This window comes from Epinephelus fuscoguttatus, linkage group LG4 (assembly GCF_011397635.1).
Source record: "Epinephelus fuscoguttatus linkage group LG4, E.fuscoguttatus.final_Chr_v1".
Taxonomy (NCBI): Eukaryota; Metazoa; Chordata; class Actinopteri; order Perciformes; family Serranidae; genus Epinephelus; species Epinephelus fuscoguttatus.
Genome location: NC_064755.1, coordinates 16,476,578 through 16,492,601, shown reverse-complemented (window position 1 = coordinate 16,492,601; position 16,024 = coordinate 16,476,578). Strand labels below are relative to the sequence as shown.

At 44.5% G+C, this 16,024-nt stretch overlaps 1 protein-coding gene across 1 annotated transcript in view; it reads left to right on the top strand.

Annotated features, from left to right (window-relative positions):
* Positions 1–475: 475 nt before the first annotated feature.
* Positions 476–16,024, top strand: part of LOC125886973 (neural-cadherin-like) — a 100,949-nt gene continuing 85,400 nt past the window's right edge. The window contains exon 1 of the mRNA XM_049573396.1: positions 476–1,590. Coding sequence (XP_049429353.1) covers positions 591–1,590 — 1,000 coding nt within the window. The 5' untranslated portion in view covers positions 476–590. The remainder of the gene's footprint in view (positions 1,591–16,024) is intronic.

Here is a 16,024-nt window from a genome sequence, read left to right as displayed (position 1 = left end):
CTCAGCAAAAGTGTTCTTGAGCAAGGCAGCCCTAACTGCTCCACTGGACCCGGAAGGTTTCCAGTCAGAGCGTAAAAAGGAGTGTGTTTACTTGACTTTTTCTGGACAGGAGGGATGAGTGATTTTTTTTTTCTCCTCTCTCTCAACATTCTCCACGCTGAGAGCAAATTTTGTGGCAGGCGGTGACACACCACTGGGAAGGCTCTCACTGCTTGTGCAAAGGCTCAGCCGGCGCGTAGAGGTTTGAGGCGGGGACCCTCCTGACCAGCACACAGGGTGGGGTTCACCGAGGAGCTTCGTCCCCGTGCGCCGCCACGCCCCCGCGCTTGGCGCTGTCCGGTGCTCTGGTGCTGAACGCTGGGTACGAATACAGCCAAACTGCCTGCAGCGCTGTGGACTGGCCGCACGCAGCCGTGCTGCATGGAGCCAAGAGACGGATCTCTCAGGATGAAAACGCTCTAAGTTGAAAGGGGTCTCCTGGAAGGATCGCATCGTGGATAACTATGAAGGAAAAGTCTTTCTTTTGTCTTTTTCAATGATTTTCTACCAGCCCCCCTGAGTCGCTCGGAGGGACATAACTTGCCACCAACATGATTTGGGGTGTTTTGTTATGCTGCCTTCTGACACCGGCTGCTGGATATCAAACACAGGAGCGACTGCCTTTCTTTCACGGGCATGTTTTTGAGAACTCCCCGGCGGCTTCTAAAGTCAACGGACTGAGCATTCCGGTGAGGCGCATCAACGCGCAAAAATGGTGCCCAGTCTCCGGGATGCACTTCAAACTGTACGGGAACGGCAGCGAAGATTTCCGCGCCTTCGCCCACCACAAGCGGGGGAATATATTGCTGAAAACTTCCAGGGTTTTAGACCGAGAGGCTCGCGAAGATTACCTGCTGAGCGTGGGTCTGTGTTGCCAGACCTGCGTGTCGGAGTCTGTCGTCTTCGAGGTTGCGTCGGTAAAAGTGGACGTTTTGGACACCAACGATCACGAGCCGACTTTTCGCAGTGCAGACACCGTGCACATAACTTTAGATGACACCACCGCGCTCCGTAGTGTGGTTTACAGGCTGGAGGCTGTCGACGCAGACAGCGGCAACAACGCAGAGTTGACATACATTTCAGTCCCCAAAAATGGCAGTTTCTATGTTGTCCCAAAAACAGGGGAAGTTTTGCTGGTTGACTCTATCCTGGGGCTCCCATCTGAAGTCAGATTCTATGTTTTTGCCAGGGACCACGGATGGCCCCCTCTGGCCAGTAAAGGTGTAGTGGTTACTATTGCTCCACAGCGGTGGGCGACGCGTCCTGCTGATATAGCGGGGTCAGGAAGGGGGGGACGGTCGCCGAGGGCTTTGCTTGACCCTGGCACGGTGGTTTCCCTCAACGTGTCTGAAGATGCCAGCATAGGCTCGGTCATAACGAGCTTCAGTCCCGCCAGGTTTCAGTCAGCCGCCTACGAGTTGGTTTACCCGGAGTCAGAGAGCTCTCCGGTCACCGTGGGGCGCGACAGTGGAGATATCACCATAAGCAGGAGGCTGGATAGGGAGACAGAGCCTTTCCTGGAGCTCACTGTTAAGATTCAGGATAAACGAGGTGTGTAGAATATTCCTCCATTAATCCGCACTTAAGTTAGGTCATGCACTGCTCCCCCTCCCCCCCTCTTTCCCCCAGGAATTATTTGCATTGTGGGGATGATGCCCTATTTTAATGGTATGCTGCACATTACATGCACACGTAAAACTGTGCTGCCATCTGGACACATCGCCCTTAATCAGTGGAGCCCCTCAACAGGCCTGACATATTCATCATATCCATACAGGGCTGTCAGTGCGTAGCTGCAGCACAGGCTCATTCCACAGGTGTGCCTCATTATCATCTATCCAGCCATACCTGAATTATGAGCATCGGCGATGCAGCATTCAGTGCAAGATATGATTTATGTGTGTCAGTATTTGTTCAATTTATGATGGTATGCATGAGATAAATTAATTATGAAGGTCAATTACAAGCTCATTTGTAGCAGGGAGGTTATTTTTCAGTTGATGTGTAAGGGTCTTTGTGAACCGGCTGAAGTATGTCCTTGATTGACAGAGTTTGCAACTGTGAAGTTGTTTTCAGAGCTAATCCTTGCAGAGTGGCAAACCACCGCGACCCTCGCTCCCTCTCATCTACTGGCATTACCCCTCTAATCCTCCTCTCATTCACTCTCTAGTCCCAGGGATTTGAAGTAGCACCGCCACAGTCAGTCAACCTCTCAAATTCTTGGAGGAAAGGTGAAACTTGTGTGTGTCAGTTGTTTAAGTTTTTTGCTTTTTCCTCCTCTAAAAGTTCGACTTCTTAAGGACAAGAAAACAAAAACAAAGGAATCAAAAATGATTTGCTTTGTAATTGAGCTACACAGTGTGCAGGAAGCAGTGTGCGCTGTTTTTATTCGAATTGCCTGCTGCTGTTACATTGCACAGCATGTTCTAGATTGTAATTGCATGCCTGATTGGGACACATTCCTGCAATGGGGCGTCTGGAGGGTTTTTTTTTAAGAGGGAGCAAAAATAGTCAGAATTCTGACGTTTTTTTTTTTCTTGCACAGATGCGTAACAGCAATAAGCTGCTCTAGCCTGACAGATATTCAGATACCTTCCTCCATTTTACCTCTCTCACCTGCGAAACTCTCCTCTCCTGATCAAAGGCATGGCATGTCCTTTATCCTGTGACTACAGCTTTCCAGACAGAATCCTGACGGGAGTCTGGGAGGACAGGCCTTTCTTCTGCTTGTCTCATTCCCAATCCATGCATACACATCCTTCTGAGTGAAGGAGTCCATTTTAGCTGTTTTTTTTTTTCTTCCTTTTTTTGGAGATTTAACCTAATCTCCCACGTGAATGTGCTTCTTACCGTTGCATGTGGGTTTGCTTAAGTCTGTCGTGGTCTGTCTCCCAGATGAAAGAGCTCCGAGACACATTGCATAAAATGAAAAGCATGAGCAAGATGCTTTGTATGTCTGTCTCTTTGTAGGTGTTTGTTTGTATGCGAGAGTGCAACTGCACGGTCATACTAAAATTGACCCCAGGTACGATAACAACAGTCTTAATAAGGCCCTGTGTGTTGCATTGCCTCAACTTATTTTCCCACCATGAACTCTCCATAGCACAGAGCTGTCCGTGGTGCTGACAGTCACCTGCTGAATGTCAAACAGAAAGCACTGTCAGGCAGCAGTCTGCCAGCAGTTCAAAGGATATTCAAGTCAGCAGCATTCAGTGCTAACCATCATAATATTTACTACATTATTCACATACAAGGGGTAGACAAAATAACAGGTACTCTCTCACTCTGTCACAATTCAGTGCCACCACATGACAAACTGCAGCCTCAGAAAAACAGTGCCAGGGCTGAAAAAAAAGCTTTATAGAAACAGATAGTACATGTGCCCTTGTAATAGTACAGGTAGTTTTTATTGCAACGTCATATTCAATATCTGAGTCTCCCTTTTATTTTGTCCACACCTTGTGCATACTGTCAGTTTCATTCTATCACAGATGTACCAATACTTGTGAAAAATCTTGCTTCTGGTCCTCCTCCTCTGCAACACTACCCATACTTTTATTACAGCTGCCACCACTATTACCAATATTATCATAAAGCCATATCTTCTAGCCTATATGTAAATGTCTACCTGACTGATTGTCTGGTTAAAGACATCTTTTCTCATCAGTGTTTACCCTCCTGGATAATTCCAAGAATGCACACATGTTTGTTACAGTCTGTGTGGGACAAAGAGTGCATGTGGTTATTAACTGGTAAATGCAGATGCACTAAATGTGTGGTGAATGTGTTCATTAGCTGGTTAATGTGGGCATGAAATGCTAATCACACTGGTGTGAGGCTTTCTTATGTTAATAAGTTTGCAGCGGGTACGGCGCTATGTTTAGAGCTGTTCAAATGGAGATTAAAAAAAGGCAAGTTTGACACTTAGATAACTGCGATAAATTATTCTGGCACACTGCAGATGAGGGGGAGATGGAACAGCAGCACCGGATTACTCCCAGTATGGGGTCCATCCTCATTGACGTACTTACCTGAAAGTATGGCGTGACTTGTTTGAACAGTGGGCCATCTTTGAAGCTTGTTTTATTCATTAAAGACAATGTTAAAATGTTTTATTTGAATAAATATTGAATAATAAGGTCATAACGGGCTAAGTATGCAAAAATGTTTCACCATCAGGGGGACAGAGAGTGTAGTGCCACAGTAGTTTGCACACATTTCACCCAGGTTTGCTCAGTTTGTCGTCCATTTGTAAAAAGATACGAAGGCTTACACGCACCAAAATGTGGGTGCTTCTCATAGTCATGAATATAATTAAGATAATTTACCATATCTCTCATATCTGCTCATATCTGATATAATTAGCCATCGCTATGATTGCCATTCTCTGCAGAAATCGACTGCTTAATGTGATCATGCAACACATTGTCACATATGACCGCTCGGTGTGAACAATTACATCGCTTAACCAGTTTAAGATAATTCTTTACTCTCGCTCAATTTCTAAAGTAATATTCTTATATTACATATTACCATCACAGCGTTGTGATTCATTACAGCACTTTAATTTTTAATTACACCCCCAAAGTTAGGAATTACTTTCTCTTTTTACCCAAACAAAACAAACATTTTCACTTAATTTCCTTTCTTTTAATTATTACTGTGCTCAGAACTTTCTCTAAATGAAATAAAAGGAAAATTAGGTTGTGTGACTCATCATCTGAGCAAATGTATGGAGCGTTGTTTCCAGATACTTTTTCAGAGTCCGTGAGAAGACATTTTTTGGGGGGGTTGGGATGTAATTAGGAGTTTTACTGCATGCACACAGACAGGATTTCAGGACCCCCTGACAAGTTTTGACACTGTTCCTCTCATTCTGATGCATCAGATTCAGTATACAGTACTACCACCTTGTTTGGAGTCTGTTCTCACTCAGGGCCCCATGAAAGTGTTCCTCCTTTTCTCCTTGACTAGATCCCCTGCTAATGTTGGAGAAATATTTACCTTCTAAACTATATTCAGTACACCAGAAATCCCCAGAGAAAACAATGAAGTGATATTTTTCTGACATAGCCTCTGTGTATCAAACCAGCAGCATGAGAAGAAAAAAAAGGTAAAAGTAATGGAAGTAGGCCATGACTCATGACTCACAGAAACTGGTTATGTGGTGTTGTTTTTGAGGAGAGGGAGTGAGGGACCTTTACAGCTCTTCCTGTAAAGGATTTCTGCTGGCCCACAGAGGACGTCAGTTTAGATTTGTGTTTGTGGGGATTTTTTTTTTCTCCTCCACTTTTGGTTGTCCAAACCCGAAGAATCCTTTTCTTCGCACCTGAGTAGGAATCTGTTAATGGTATTTGACGTGTCGGGAGGAGTATTGAACAAGTGGTGCAGTCCTTTGTGAGTTGGAGTAGGGGATATTGGAGTGGTTTCTCCCTCTCCTTTAGGTATCTGTGGGCAGGGTGGCATTCAGCTTGTGGTAATCACCTCTTCTCAGCCTGTTTTGTCAGGGAACCTTATTCTGCTCTCTCTCTCTGTCCTCCTCTCCCTTCTTGTCTCTGTCTCATAGTCAGCATCTCGCCTCATGCTTTCTTTAATCCAATTTCCCCTTTCATACTCATTTTTTCCCCCCTACTATATTTGCATATTCCCCTTGTGATGTGAAATGAATTGAGAAGAGACCCGATCTCATTTTTGTTTGTAATTTGTGACTGTGGGGCTGTTTGTTTTAAGTAGAAAACAATTTCACAAAAAGCTGTCTGCATTTATTCAATTTAGTAAAAAATGCCTGTGGTGATTATGCATTATTATGTGTGTGATTGTGAGGGTGTGTGTGGTTGCATGTGCATATACATGAGGGGTTTTTTTTCTTCCCCATGTACATATCTAATGGTGTAAATGTGTTTGTGTATCATCCTGTGCTTGTGTTAAATGTTATGTTTGTCCTTTCAGTATCTCAGATTCCCCGCAGCAGAGGTTCTCAGATTTGTTGCCTGACAACATGCTGTGAAGCTGTAACATGCCTGCAGCATTTGATTTCTGCTCTGTGGTCTCTCAGATATCAAATGGATGTGTCTGTGCAACATCCCTGCAGTCCTCTCTTCTCTATAGTCCTAGCATGTATCTGATGCCATGTAGGAGGGAAGGGAACTGTGTGCGCCACAGTTTTTTTTTTCAAGATGGGATTAAGCACAGAGAACAAGAGCAGAGGAGAGGAAGCAAAAGTAGCTCCCATGCACATGCAGTGGAGATATTTAAAGTGGGCACATGGCACCACTATCAGGGGCACAGAAAGGTCAGGGCAGGCTGTAGTGCTGGGGGCACGGTCACAGAGCGTGGCTTTAAGATCAAGAAGGTTAAGTGAGGCAAAGGTGAAAAACCTGTGGAGGAATGAGAAAGACAGGGAAGGATGGAGGCAGAAAAAAAGATTAAAAGACAGGGTGTGTAAATGCATGTCTTTGTGAGATTGTTTTTCCCTGTGTGCCTATAAGCTTTGCCGAAGATAACTAAAGGGCAGCCAGATCAGAGGCAGGGAGTTGTATACGGCTGATGAGAGGTCAGCTTGGTGAAACATAATTGTCAGATGGTTAGAGGGCAGGAGTGAGAAACTGTTGGGGCTGCAGGAGGGGAATGAGGTGTGCCTGTAGTAGAGTGGATGGCTACAGGGCTCAGTAGTGTACTGTACAGCTGTGAAAAGGGCAATGCTGTGTGCTAGTATTTGTCTGAAGATTGTTGGGGGGCAGATGAGGAGAAAAGTACGACCTGCCCTTTGGAATGGTGTGAGGAGAGACAGCAATAGATAGAGAGATAGAAAACCAGAATATGGTGTGTTCTCACCCGAAACAATGCCTTAATTTAGGGTTGCAAAGCTGCCAATACAGAGTATTGACCCATATTTAAACCTTTAGCTCACCAGGATCATTTTTGTGTAAGGTAACATGAGGCCAGGGTTTCCTCAACAAGTCCTCCAGACAAAACAACAAAATAAGTTGTCTGACATTGCCCTTCGTAGTGTTGTCTGATCTGACGCACCTGTCGGGAGGATGACATCTTCTGTCTACTGCTTCCAAAACTGTTACAGATCACTGTTGAAAAATGTACGTTTAAAGGTATACTATGCAGGATTGTCAGTTTCTGTTTGTGAACACCCTCGCCAATGAAAGTGAAAGTAAAATCCAACCCTCGACTCACTCTCATTTGGTGTTCTCCTTGCTATATTTGCGGTTTTGTCAGTGCTGTGTCACTTGGATGCTGCTTATGATCTGGCACCTAGCTTTTTATGAAGCCCGACCTCACCTGAGTGCTGTGGGGGTACTCGCCATAAATGTTCCGACCACAGAAAATAAGGCGACAGTAAGAAACTCTGCAGAAAAATACACCGCCACATATAGTGATGATTGAGAGGGATTACTTCTGTATGATACTGTACATCTTTTTTATGAAACTCCTCCGTCCTCCTGCATCTTTAAAACTTGGTGAGATTTAGGGAGAGATTGTGCTTTGGGTTACGACCTCCTCCCTTTGTAGATTTTGTTGCTCCAGAACAACATCACGCTTTTTGACTGCCGAGAATCATAATTCCTACAGCAGCTAGAGATCTTTATCAGTTGAACATAAACACGGGTTGTTATTGGGCATTTGAAACGACTTGATGCTGTTCTTTTTCTCTCTGGAGACTTTCCAGGGATTCCTGTGGCACTAAAAAATGAGTCAGCAGCCCGCAATGAGTAAATTAATATAACTAACAGCAGAAACACCAAAGTTTATCATGGCATTATAATGACAATGACGGAAACTGCATTTGATGTGAATCACTCACATCCGATCTGCTTGATAAGGTCAGTATCGACCTTCATACCAGATCAAAACGGCGGAATTATACCCGAGCAACTAGAGGAGGGAGGAAGATATTTGTGTGTGTACGCTGATATCAGAGCAGGATGAGTTGACTTAAGTTGTCAAAAGCATAATTATAGAGTCGCAGATGTGAAGTGAGTGAGCGTGTACGTGTCTGTCATTCTGTTTACAGGAGCAATGTATATCTCATTACAGCAGCAACCTCAACAGTCGACCCACATAAATTACGCAGGTTGTTGTTGCAAGGTGTGGCAGGAGGTGTGAGTGCTGCATAAGGCACAGCGCTGTGAGGACAGTCATGGCGACAGGGAGTTTTTATCTGGCCAAGGGTCTGCATTATTGATGCCCATTACCACAGGCATTGTCAACTCCAGACATTGCACGGAGGCAGGCGCTGTCAGGTAAATGTCTTGCTGACCTCCAACTGCACAGATTCCCAGAATGCCTCCGTGCAACCCGGTGTCTACCTGTGTGATAAATGAGGACGACTTGCACATTGTACAAGAAGCTTATCACCAACTGAGAAGGTTTCGTTGTATTAAATCTAATTCATGACGTGCTGACACCAGCTTAGTAGGAGACAAAAGCTTTCAGGGTTTTGTTGACGTAATTTAATTTTCTGCTATTGTGTTTGGGATCATTTATAATGAACACAGTAACAGTTAATTTTACCGCCTGTCCCCTCCATACCTGCCATTTTCCCCCGTCCATTTAAAACTTTTGTCTTGGCTCCACCTTTGCATGCTGGATAGCCTCTCTGTGGCTTTCCCCCAAAGAGCTGAATTGATTTTGTGCTATTGATTAACCAGGAGCTGTTTTGCTCCCAGTCACAAAACATCACTTTAAACAACAATTTATATGTCGCAGAATGGGCTGTGACAGACTGTTGCTGATAGTTTACAAACTCGCGGAGAGGTAGGTGTGTGATTGAGTCGAAAGGGCTGATAGAACTATCCTGAAGCACTCTAATGAATCAGCCCCTCAGACAAGACCGCCAGAATGAGCAAGGGAAAATTGGAGCGAGCGCTTGGATATGTCATGGGAATTCAATGCTTGTGCTTATTTATCTATTTGGTCTTGAATTTCTCAACCTTTTGTACCCAAAGGTCCAATTAACTGAGCATAACAATGGTTGCAGCTGTGCTCTCGGTGGCCCAAAGAGGCACTGATAAACACACAGGACACAGACAACTTTGAAAGCTTGTGCTGGGTGAACTCTGAACAAGGAGATTTTTAATGCAGGGGAAAAAAAGATCACATGGCTGGCCAAGTTGCCTAGTGAGATGTTTTGACATGCCATGAACTTTGGTTCGGAGGGAAGTGCGCAAATTGCAGAAATTGCCGTAATTGCGCGACACCAATTTGCACAGTGTGAGTGTGGCTTTTGTTGAAAAGATGAAAATGACTGCCATGCAAAAAGAGATGTTAGAGTGAAGAATAAGACTGAGTGGCGATCAGAAAGACTATGTCGAAGGCAAGGGAGCTGCAGCTCAGATTGAGAGTGTGTTTGATGATGACGTCCATCTCATGGTTCAGTTATTTAATCAATTTCAGGAAACAGGGAGACAGTCTACAACTCCATCACAGCCAGAGGAGGGCTGATTGCAGTAGCAGGTGTTTTTGATGCAGAGAAGATTTAGTACCTCTCAGGGCTGATGAGCATCCAGGAGAGAGCATTGGCTACATGGGCTGTTATATGGATATTTTAAAATGTGACTCTGGGTGTGTTTGTGTGCGAGAGAGTTGCAGATATATGGAGAGATATGCAAGCAGAGGATCTGAACACCACAAAGGAGGACATACAAAAGACCATTTTTGTTCCTGCTTGTTTTGTGTTATCTGGCTCGGACTGTTTATTGTATGCTTTTGTTCTGCTCTTCCCATCCGCATTTGGACATTTCTGTTATGTCTGTTCCAAACTGTGCGTGTGCACGTGGAGCATGTGTGTGAGGGGTTTCTTTCTTTTTCGTTCCAGCTACCAATTTGTGTCTGTTCTCAGCGGAGCCAGTGAACGTGCATGGCTTTCTTTCTATCATTCTCTCTGCCTCGACAGTGTAGGGCTTAATTCTGTGGACTAATCAGACCATATGGTCTCTACAGTCTTATGATGTGCTGAGAAGGATGGGATAGGGATGCTGCTGCGTCGTTAGTGGTGCCAGCCCTGCCGTGGAAACACATAGACACGCGCCACTGCCACACATTAAGGATCAGGATCTTGAGTTGCAGCAGCCCTCATAACCCCTTTTACTCAAAAAGAAGCTAGAAAAAGATTTTAAAAACGAGCATGTTTAGACTTCAGACGGCGCGTGCCATTTCTCAAGAGTTATCGACTCATAATTACGCTGCCCTTTCTGCCCTGACACCACAGCTGGTACTTAATCAAGTCATTCCAATAATGAATTGTTTAAATGTGCGTTAACTTGGTTTTGATGGATATCTCTGACTGAGAAATGGGTGCGTCTGTCAAACACTAAATTGAGGATCTGTCCCTAAATCTTCGGTTAGCCCCCATGAATAATCATGCGCTCAAAGTTACAAATGAGTCACTCAGCCTGTCTTAACATTTGGATTAATTGCGAAATCACAATATATTTACAGTAAATCCTACTGATGGAGCATTACTTTTAAAAACTCTAATGATATGAGATCATGTTCATGCAGTGCAAATGTGTGAACATTATCACAGATTTGGGGCATTAAAGTTGATTAATATTAGTCTTTGCGACATATGTTAGACATAATCGTAGATTTCCGTTGTTCATAGCTCTGATAGCACACATTTTGATGAATTGTGATGAGGTGGGGGAGTTTAACACTTGATTTCTCTCGCACACAGTGGGTGATAAACATTGATCTTGTTTAATCTTGCTGGCCTGCTGCTAATGACGGGAGATGATGGTCCACACAGGACAGACTGCTCACTGGATTAGATATCTAAATGAGGACTTTATCCTCATCCTCTCTTCCTCTTCCCCCATTACCAATAAGCCAGGCCGCAGTCACATGCTGAGTTACAGTTTAATGCATGTGACTAGTGCAGTGTGTTGCATGTTTTGTGCACATATGTGTGTAATGACCAATGCAGACAATGGGCAACCCATTTTTTTTTATTTGTGCAAGCCTGCAGCGTTTGCATTAGAGGAGCACTGTCAGAGTCCACGCTCACACTGCCGCTCCATACTAATCTGCTGAACTTCTGCAGAAATGCATTTGCAATGTTCAACACATTATTGTACCTTTGCACAATAACAGACAGTGATAGGGTATTCCCAGAATCCCTCTCTGGTGTGCAAAACAAACACAGACCCAGGTTCTGGTTTCAGTGATAGATTAATGCTGTCTCACCCATACACTGTGGCTTGTTTTCCCATTAAACCTGTGCGGCTCCCTCTGTTGCTTCTGCCTGGCCCTGGTCTAGCTTATGTGTGTGTTTGTATGCGTTGGCATCCCTGGCCGTGCACGGCAGTGTGTGTTTGTGTTGCTTTGCCTATATATGTGCTTCTATGGAAAGATATCGAAAGGGCTCCGAGGACAACCCCCATCAATCACCAGCCCAGAAGGAAATGGAGAGAGGGATGTAGAATGGAAAGAGAGATGGAGGTCGCCACAGAAAGCAGCATTTGGAGAAAAGGAGAGGGGGAGACAGAGGAAAAGTGGGATGAACGGATGGAGCAGTCCGGGCTGGCTCTGATTGAGCTGGGTAGTGTAGTTTATATCCTTTAGAGATAAGGCCGGGGAGCACTGCTCAGCAGCTTCCTCCCCCTGTAGCTTGAACTGAGCGTGATAATAAGAAAGCGTGAATGGGGCAAATTGAATTAATGCCGCGGCACACCATAAAAGCCCTAACCATAATGCATTTTAAAATCCTATAATGAGCAGAGAGCTAAAATAATTTCACACTCCAGTGAAGAAGATGGCCCTCTAACAGATTTTGGGCCTGGCTGACACTGCCAGGGCTTTTGTCATTTAATGTGACTCTAGGTGCTATGTTGAAATGATACTTACTCTTACTTCCTGGGGTACAGGAGCATGAGGCAAACTTAGCGAACATACCATTCAAATTCCCGCAACACACGCAGCGCTTAATCAGGGCGAGGGAGCGGCTGCTTGCCTGCTGATGTCTCGCTTGGGTCAGCTTTACAGTCTCGGGGTAAAACAGAGTTGCAGTGAGGGCACATCTGCCATGAAAGTGCTCCCTCATTACTCTCCATTAACAGCCCATTCAGTGATGGGGACAGCGGTAGGAGTTGGACCCTATCCCGCTTGTGTCCACACGCAGACACGCTCAGACGCACGCGTATATATACACACAGAGAAGAGGCACAGATGTGTGCTTTCGTATGTACACGCACAGGAGCACACAAAGTATTTTTCACTGTTTCCCTCCCTCACATGCTCTCAGCTCTCCCATCCTCATCATTAGAGTCGTACCGTCATAAAGCTGAAATTACCTCTCCATCATCAAACCAGGGAGAGGGAGAAAGATAGCTCTCTGACACACACTAACACTAACAGACGGGTGCTGATAGAGACTAATGACAAAATGAAAGCCTCTGGTATGAACAGTGCACTTTTCTGGCTGGAATGGAGGAGAGCAACGCGGTATCAATCGCTATTTCCGCCTCTCCTCTGTTCTCCTCTCTTCTCAACCTTCACAAACGTCAAACCCAGCCCTGCTCACAATTCCTTGAAGATTTTTTATTTTCTTTTCCTGGAGCTGCGTTGGGCTTCTTGGAACTCCTTAAACTTTCCAGTTAACCTCAGGCAAGTGTGAGCTGAGGGGTGCATAGAAGCATCTCACTCATCTTCTTTCTACTGGAAACACACAAAAACACACTTGTACACAGTCACTGTTACACGCCAGTGAACAAACAACAACATGCACACAACACTACACCACACTGACATCACATCCATACATGCACACATAATTTCACCCAAGCCCAGAAGCACACACGAATGCACAAACAAGATGCAGTACGACAAAACTTCAATACTCCGACATCGCCAAACAAACACTTCTGCAGACGTGCCATCACACAAATGCACACACACGGTATATATACGTTGGAAAAACATACACTCCACATGTTCCTTGCTCCAAGCATGAGAATGAAAGCCCAGAAGGAGGTGCAGAGCATAGCAGGGAGAGGCCAAACAACATTTTAAATCTGTATACCTCGCCTACCTCTTTCCGAGAGATTGCACTAGAATATTCCATATTGCAGCGTCATTCAGATTAACTCTCCTTGCTACCTTTCCAAGTGACTGGTCTTTGCTGTGAACTGTGCAACAGGGCATGCACATGTGCCGTCGCACATCCGTGTCATTTGTGGCGTAGTGGGTCGGTGGGTGGAAGGGTGGGTGGGTGAGTGCACTGTACTGTACGTACGCTCGAGTGCTTATTATTTCTACACTAAGTGTCTGTTTGGATAGCAGCGACATTGTTCCATCACAAATTTGAGAACAGAGAGCATACTTCACAGCCAGATCTAATTATGTATGTTATCACAGATAGTTGTGCAGAAACAATGCTTGACTACTAATGTAGTGCTTATGTAAATGTGACCTAATACCTCTGTACAGTTATTTCTCCTCAGTTTCATTTGATAAGAAGCAAGGAATCCCACACACTGTCAATCACCTGTGCTCACTTAAATTTGAATTTAAAAGCTTAAATTGTTCATATACCTTCACCTGCCCGTCAGAAGCACAAAGAAAATAACAGAGCTATATGGCATTTGTAAAACTGCGATTTTAGCTTCGCATCAGTTTTTAGCCTTAAGATCTTTTCTTCTTACACAACAAATGGTCTGTGTACAGCCACTGTTATGGTGCTGTTTTACTCTACAGTAAGATTACAAAATGCATTCAGTTAAAAAAGAAACTCTGCTTTGTTTCGACTGTTTCAAAGTATAGATAAGAGATAAAAGGCAAGCATTTTCAATCAGAGCCTCGAAACTTTAAACCCACTTGCCTTAAGAAATGTACACAGCATCATCGTGTCTTCTCTGAAGACAGGACTGAAAACCTAATTATCTTGCATTCAACAGTCAACCTGTTGCTGCCCTCATTATGCCGTAGGACTTATATTGATTTGTTGGGAGCACTGGGTCCTGCTGGCTTTGATGGCGTATTTAGCATTTGCTGAAATGGTGAGTGGACTATTAAGGCTGTTTTTTGATGGGGAAGTGTAGGCTTCGCTGTTGGTGTTGCTGATGGTTTGTCAACAGTTGTATTGTCCAACTTGACACAATTAAATGAACACTGCGACAGTTGGGGGGGAATTAGTATGCATTGCTGCCTGGAGGCAGAGGCAGATAAGAATATCAATATCAACATGATCTCTGTGCATCTAGTGCAGACATGCTGAAGGTCAGAGATGTGTTTAGCACGACATTAGCTTAGCTGAAAGGAGCAGAAGACATTAGCCTTGCAATGTTAGCCTGCTATGGGAAATATTAAAGACATGGCCTGTGTAACTTTCACCTTCCGTACAACAAGAACCTGGCCCCGCATCGCTACAAGTTTGACGTCCTGTTTGTTTGCTCTCTCGGAATATGGCCAAAATCTTCTACAACGGTATTTGTAATTCGATATCACTGTGATGATATACACCGATCAGCCAAAACATTAAAACCACTGACAGGTGAAGTGAATAACATTGATCATCTTGTTACAATGCAATGTTCTGCTGGGAAACTTTTGGCTCCTGGCATTCATGTGGATACCTCTTGACATGCAGCAACCACCCAAACACCGCTCTGGACCTAGTACACCCCCCAATGGCAACAATACACCTTGATGGCAGTGGCCTCCCAAGCAGAGCAATGTTCCATGCCTCACTGTAAAAACTGGTCAGTAGTGGCCCAAAGAACGTGACTGAGAGCTCAACGCATCGACCTGGCCTCCACATTCCCCAGATCCCAATCTGATTTAGTATTAGTGGGATGTGCCGGTACCCCAGAAGTACCCCCGATCCACAGTGGGGCCTTTTTGGGTCAGACTTGGCTCTGTCATGTCAAGGCATGGACATGGGACCTCTGGGGATGTGCTTTGGAGTCTGGCACTGGGGCATTGGTGGTGGATCCTTTGAGACCTGTGGGTTGTGAGGCGGGTTACTGGCACGTCCCATGGATGCTTGATCGGATTGGGATCTGGGGAATTTGGAGGCCAGGTTGATGCCTTTCACTCTTTGTTATGTTCCTCGTGCAATGTCTGAGCATTGTTTGTGATGAAGCATGGTGCATGTTCTGCTGGAGGGGGGGCACTGCCATCGAGGAGTGTTAATACCATGAGGAGGGGGACTTGGTCCAGTGCTTGGACATGAATGCCAGGACTAAAGGTTTCCCAGCAGAGCATGGCATTGTAACAAGTTGGTCAGTATTGTCAGTGGTTTTAATGTTTTGGCTGATCGGTGTATATCATGATACAGTAATTATTCTGTAAATTCAATTAAAAATGGCTTAAAATATAACCATACCAGACTCCAACACATTCGATTATTTTCTTCTTTTTTTCTGAATTTCCATACAAACAAAAAAGCAACAACAGCTGGCTCACATGATGAGACAACACTAGACAACAAAAGACTAAAAACAGTGAAACTAAAATTGAAGCCTTAAGGTTCCTGAGAACAATAATTTTGGGTGCGACAGCTTTCTCTATTCACACCTTCTTTCTCTGCCATGTCTGCCCAAATCAAGTTACCTTGCGAGGCAGCTGAGTATAAGTGATCACATAAGAATGGCAAGATCAGGCCAGAATTCAGCCAAGATTTTCTACATAGCCTGCCCCAAGTAGCTCTTGAGGTAGAAATGGTATAGCCAGATCTCTACTAGTAGACCATTATTTTTTTTTTACCATCAAACCATATATACTATCAGCCCAACCCTGCTCTCCCCTATGGTTTTTGCTGTTTTGCGATCATTGTGTTCTGTACCTAGGGCGGTGCAATGCACTCCACTCCATAACGTTGGCCTTTTGAGGAGGTGATTGAGCATTCTCACATGAAAACTGATGTCAGTGCATACCAGTGAGTCCCAGTTTTATATATAAAACCTTCATGTCATGATTATTCTGACCAAAATAACTGCGATTCATGATATTTTCCCGATAATAGTCAAAATTT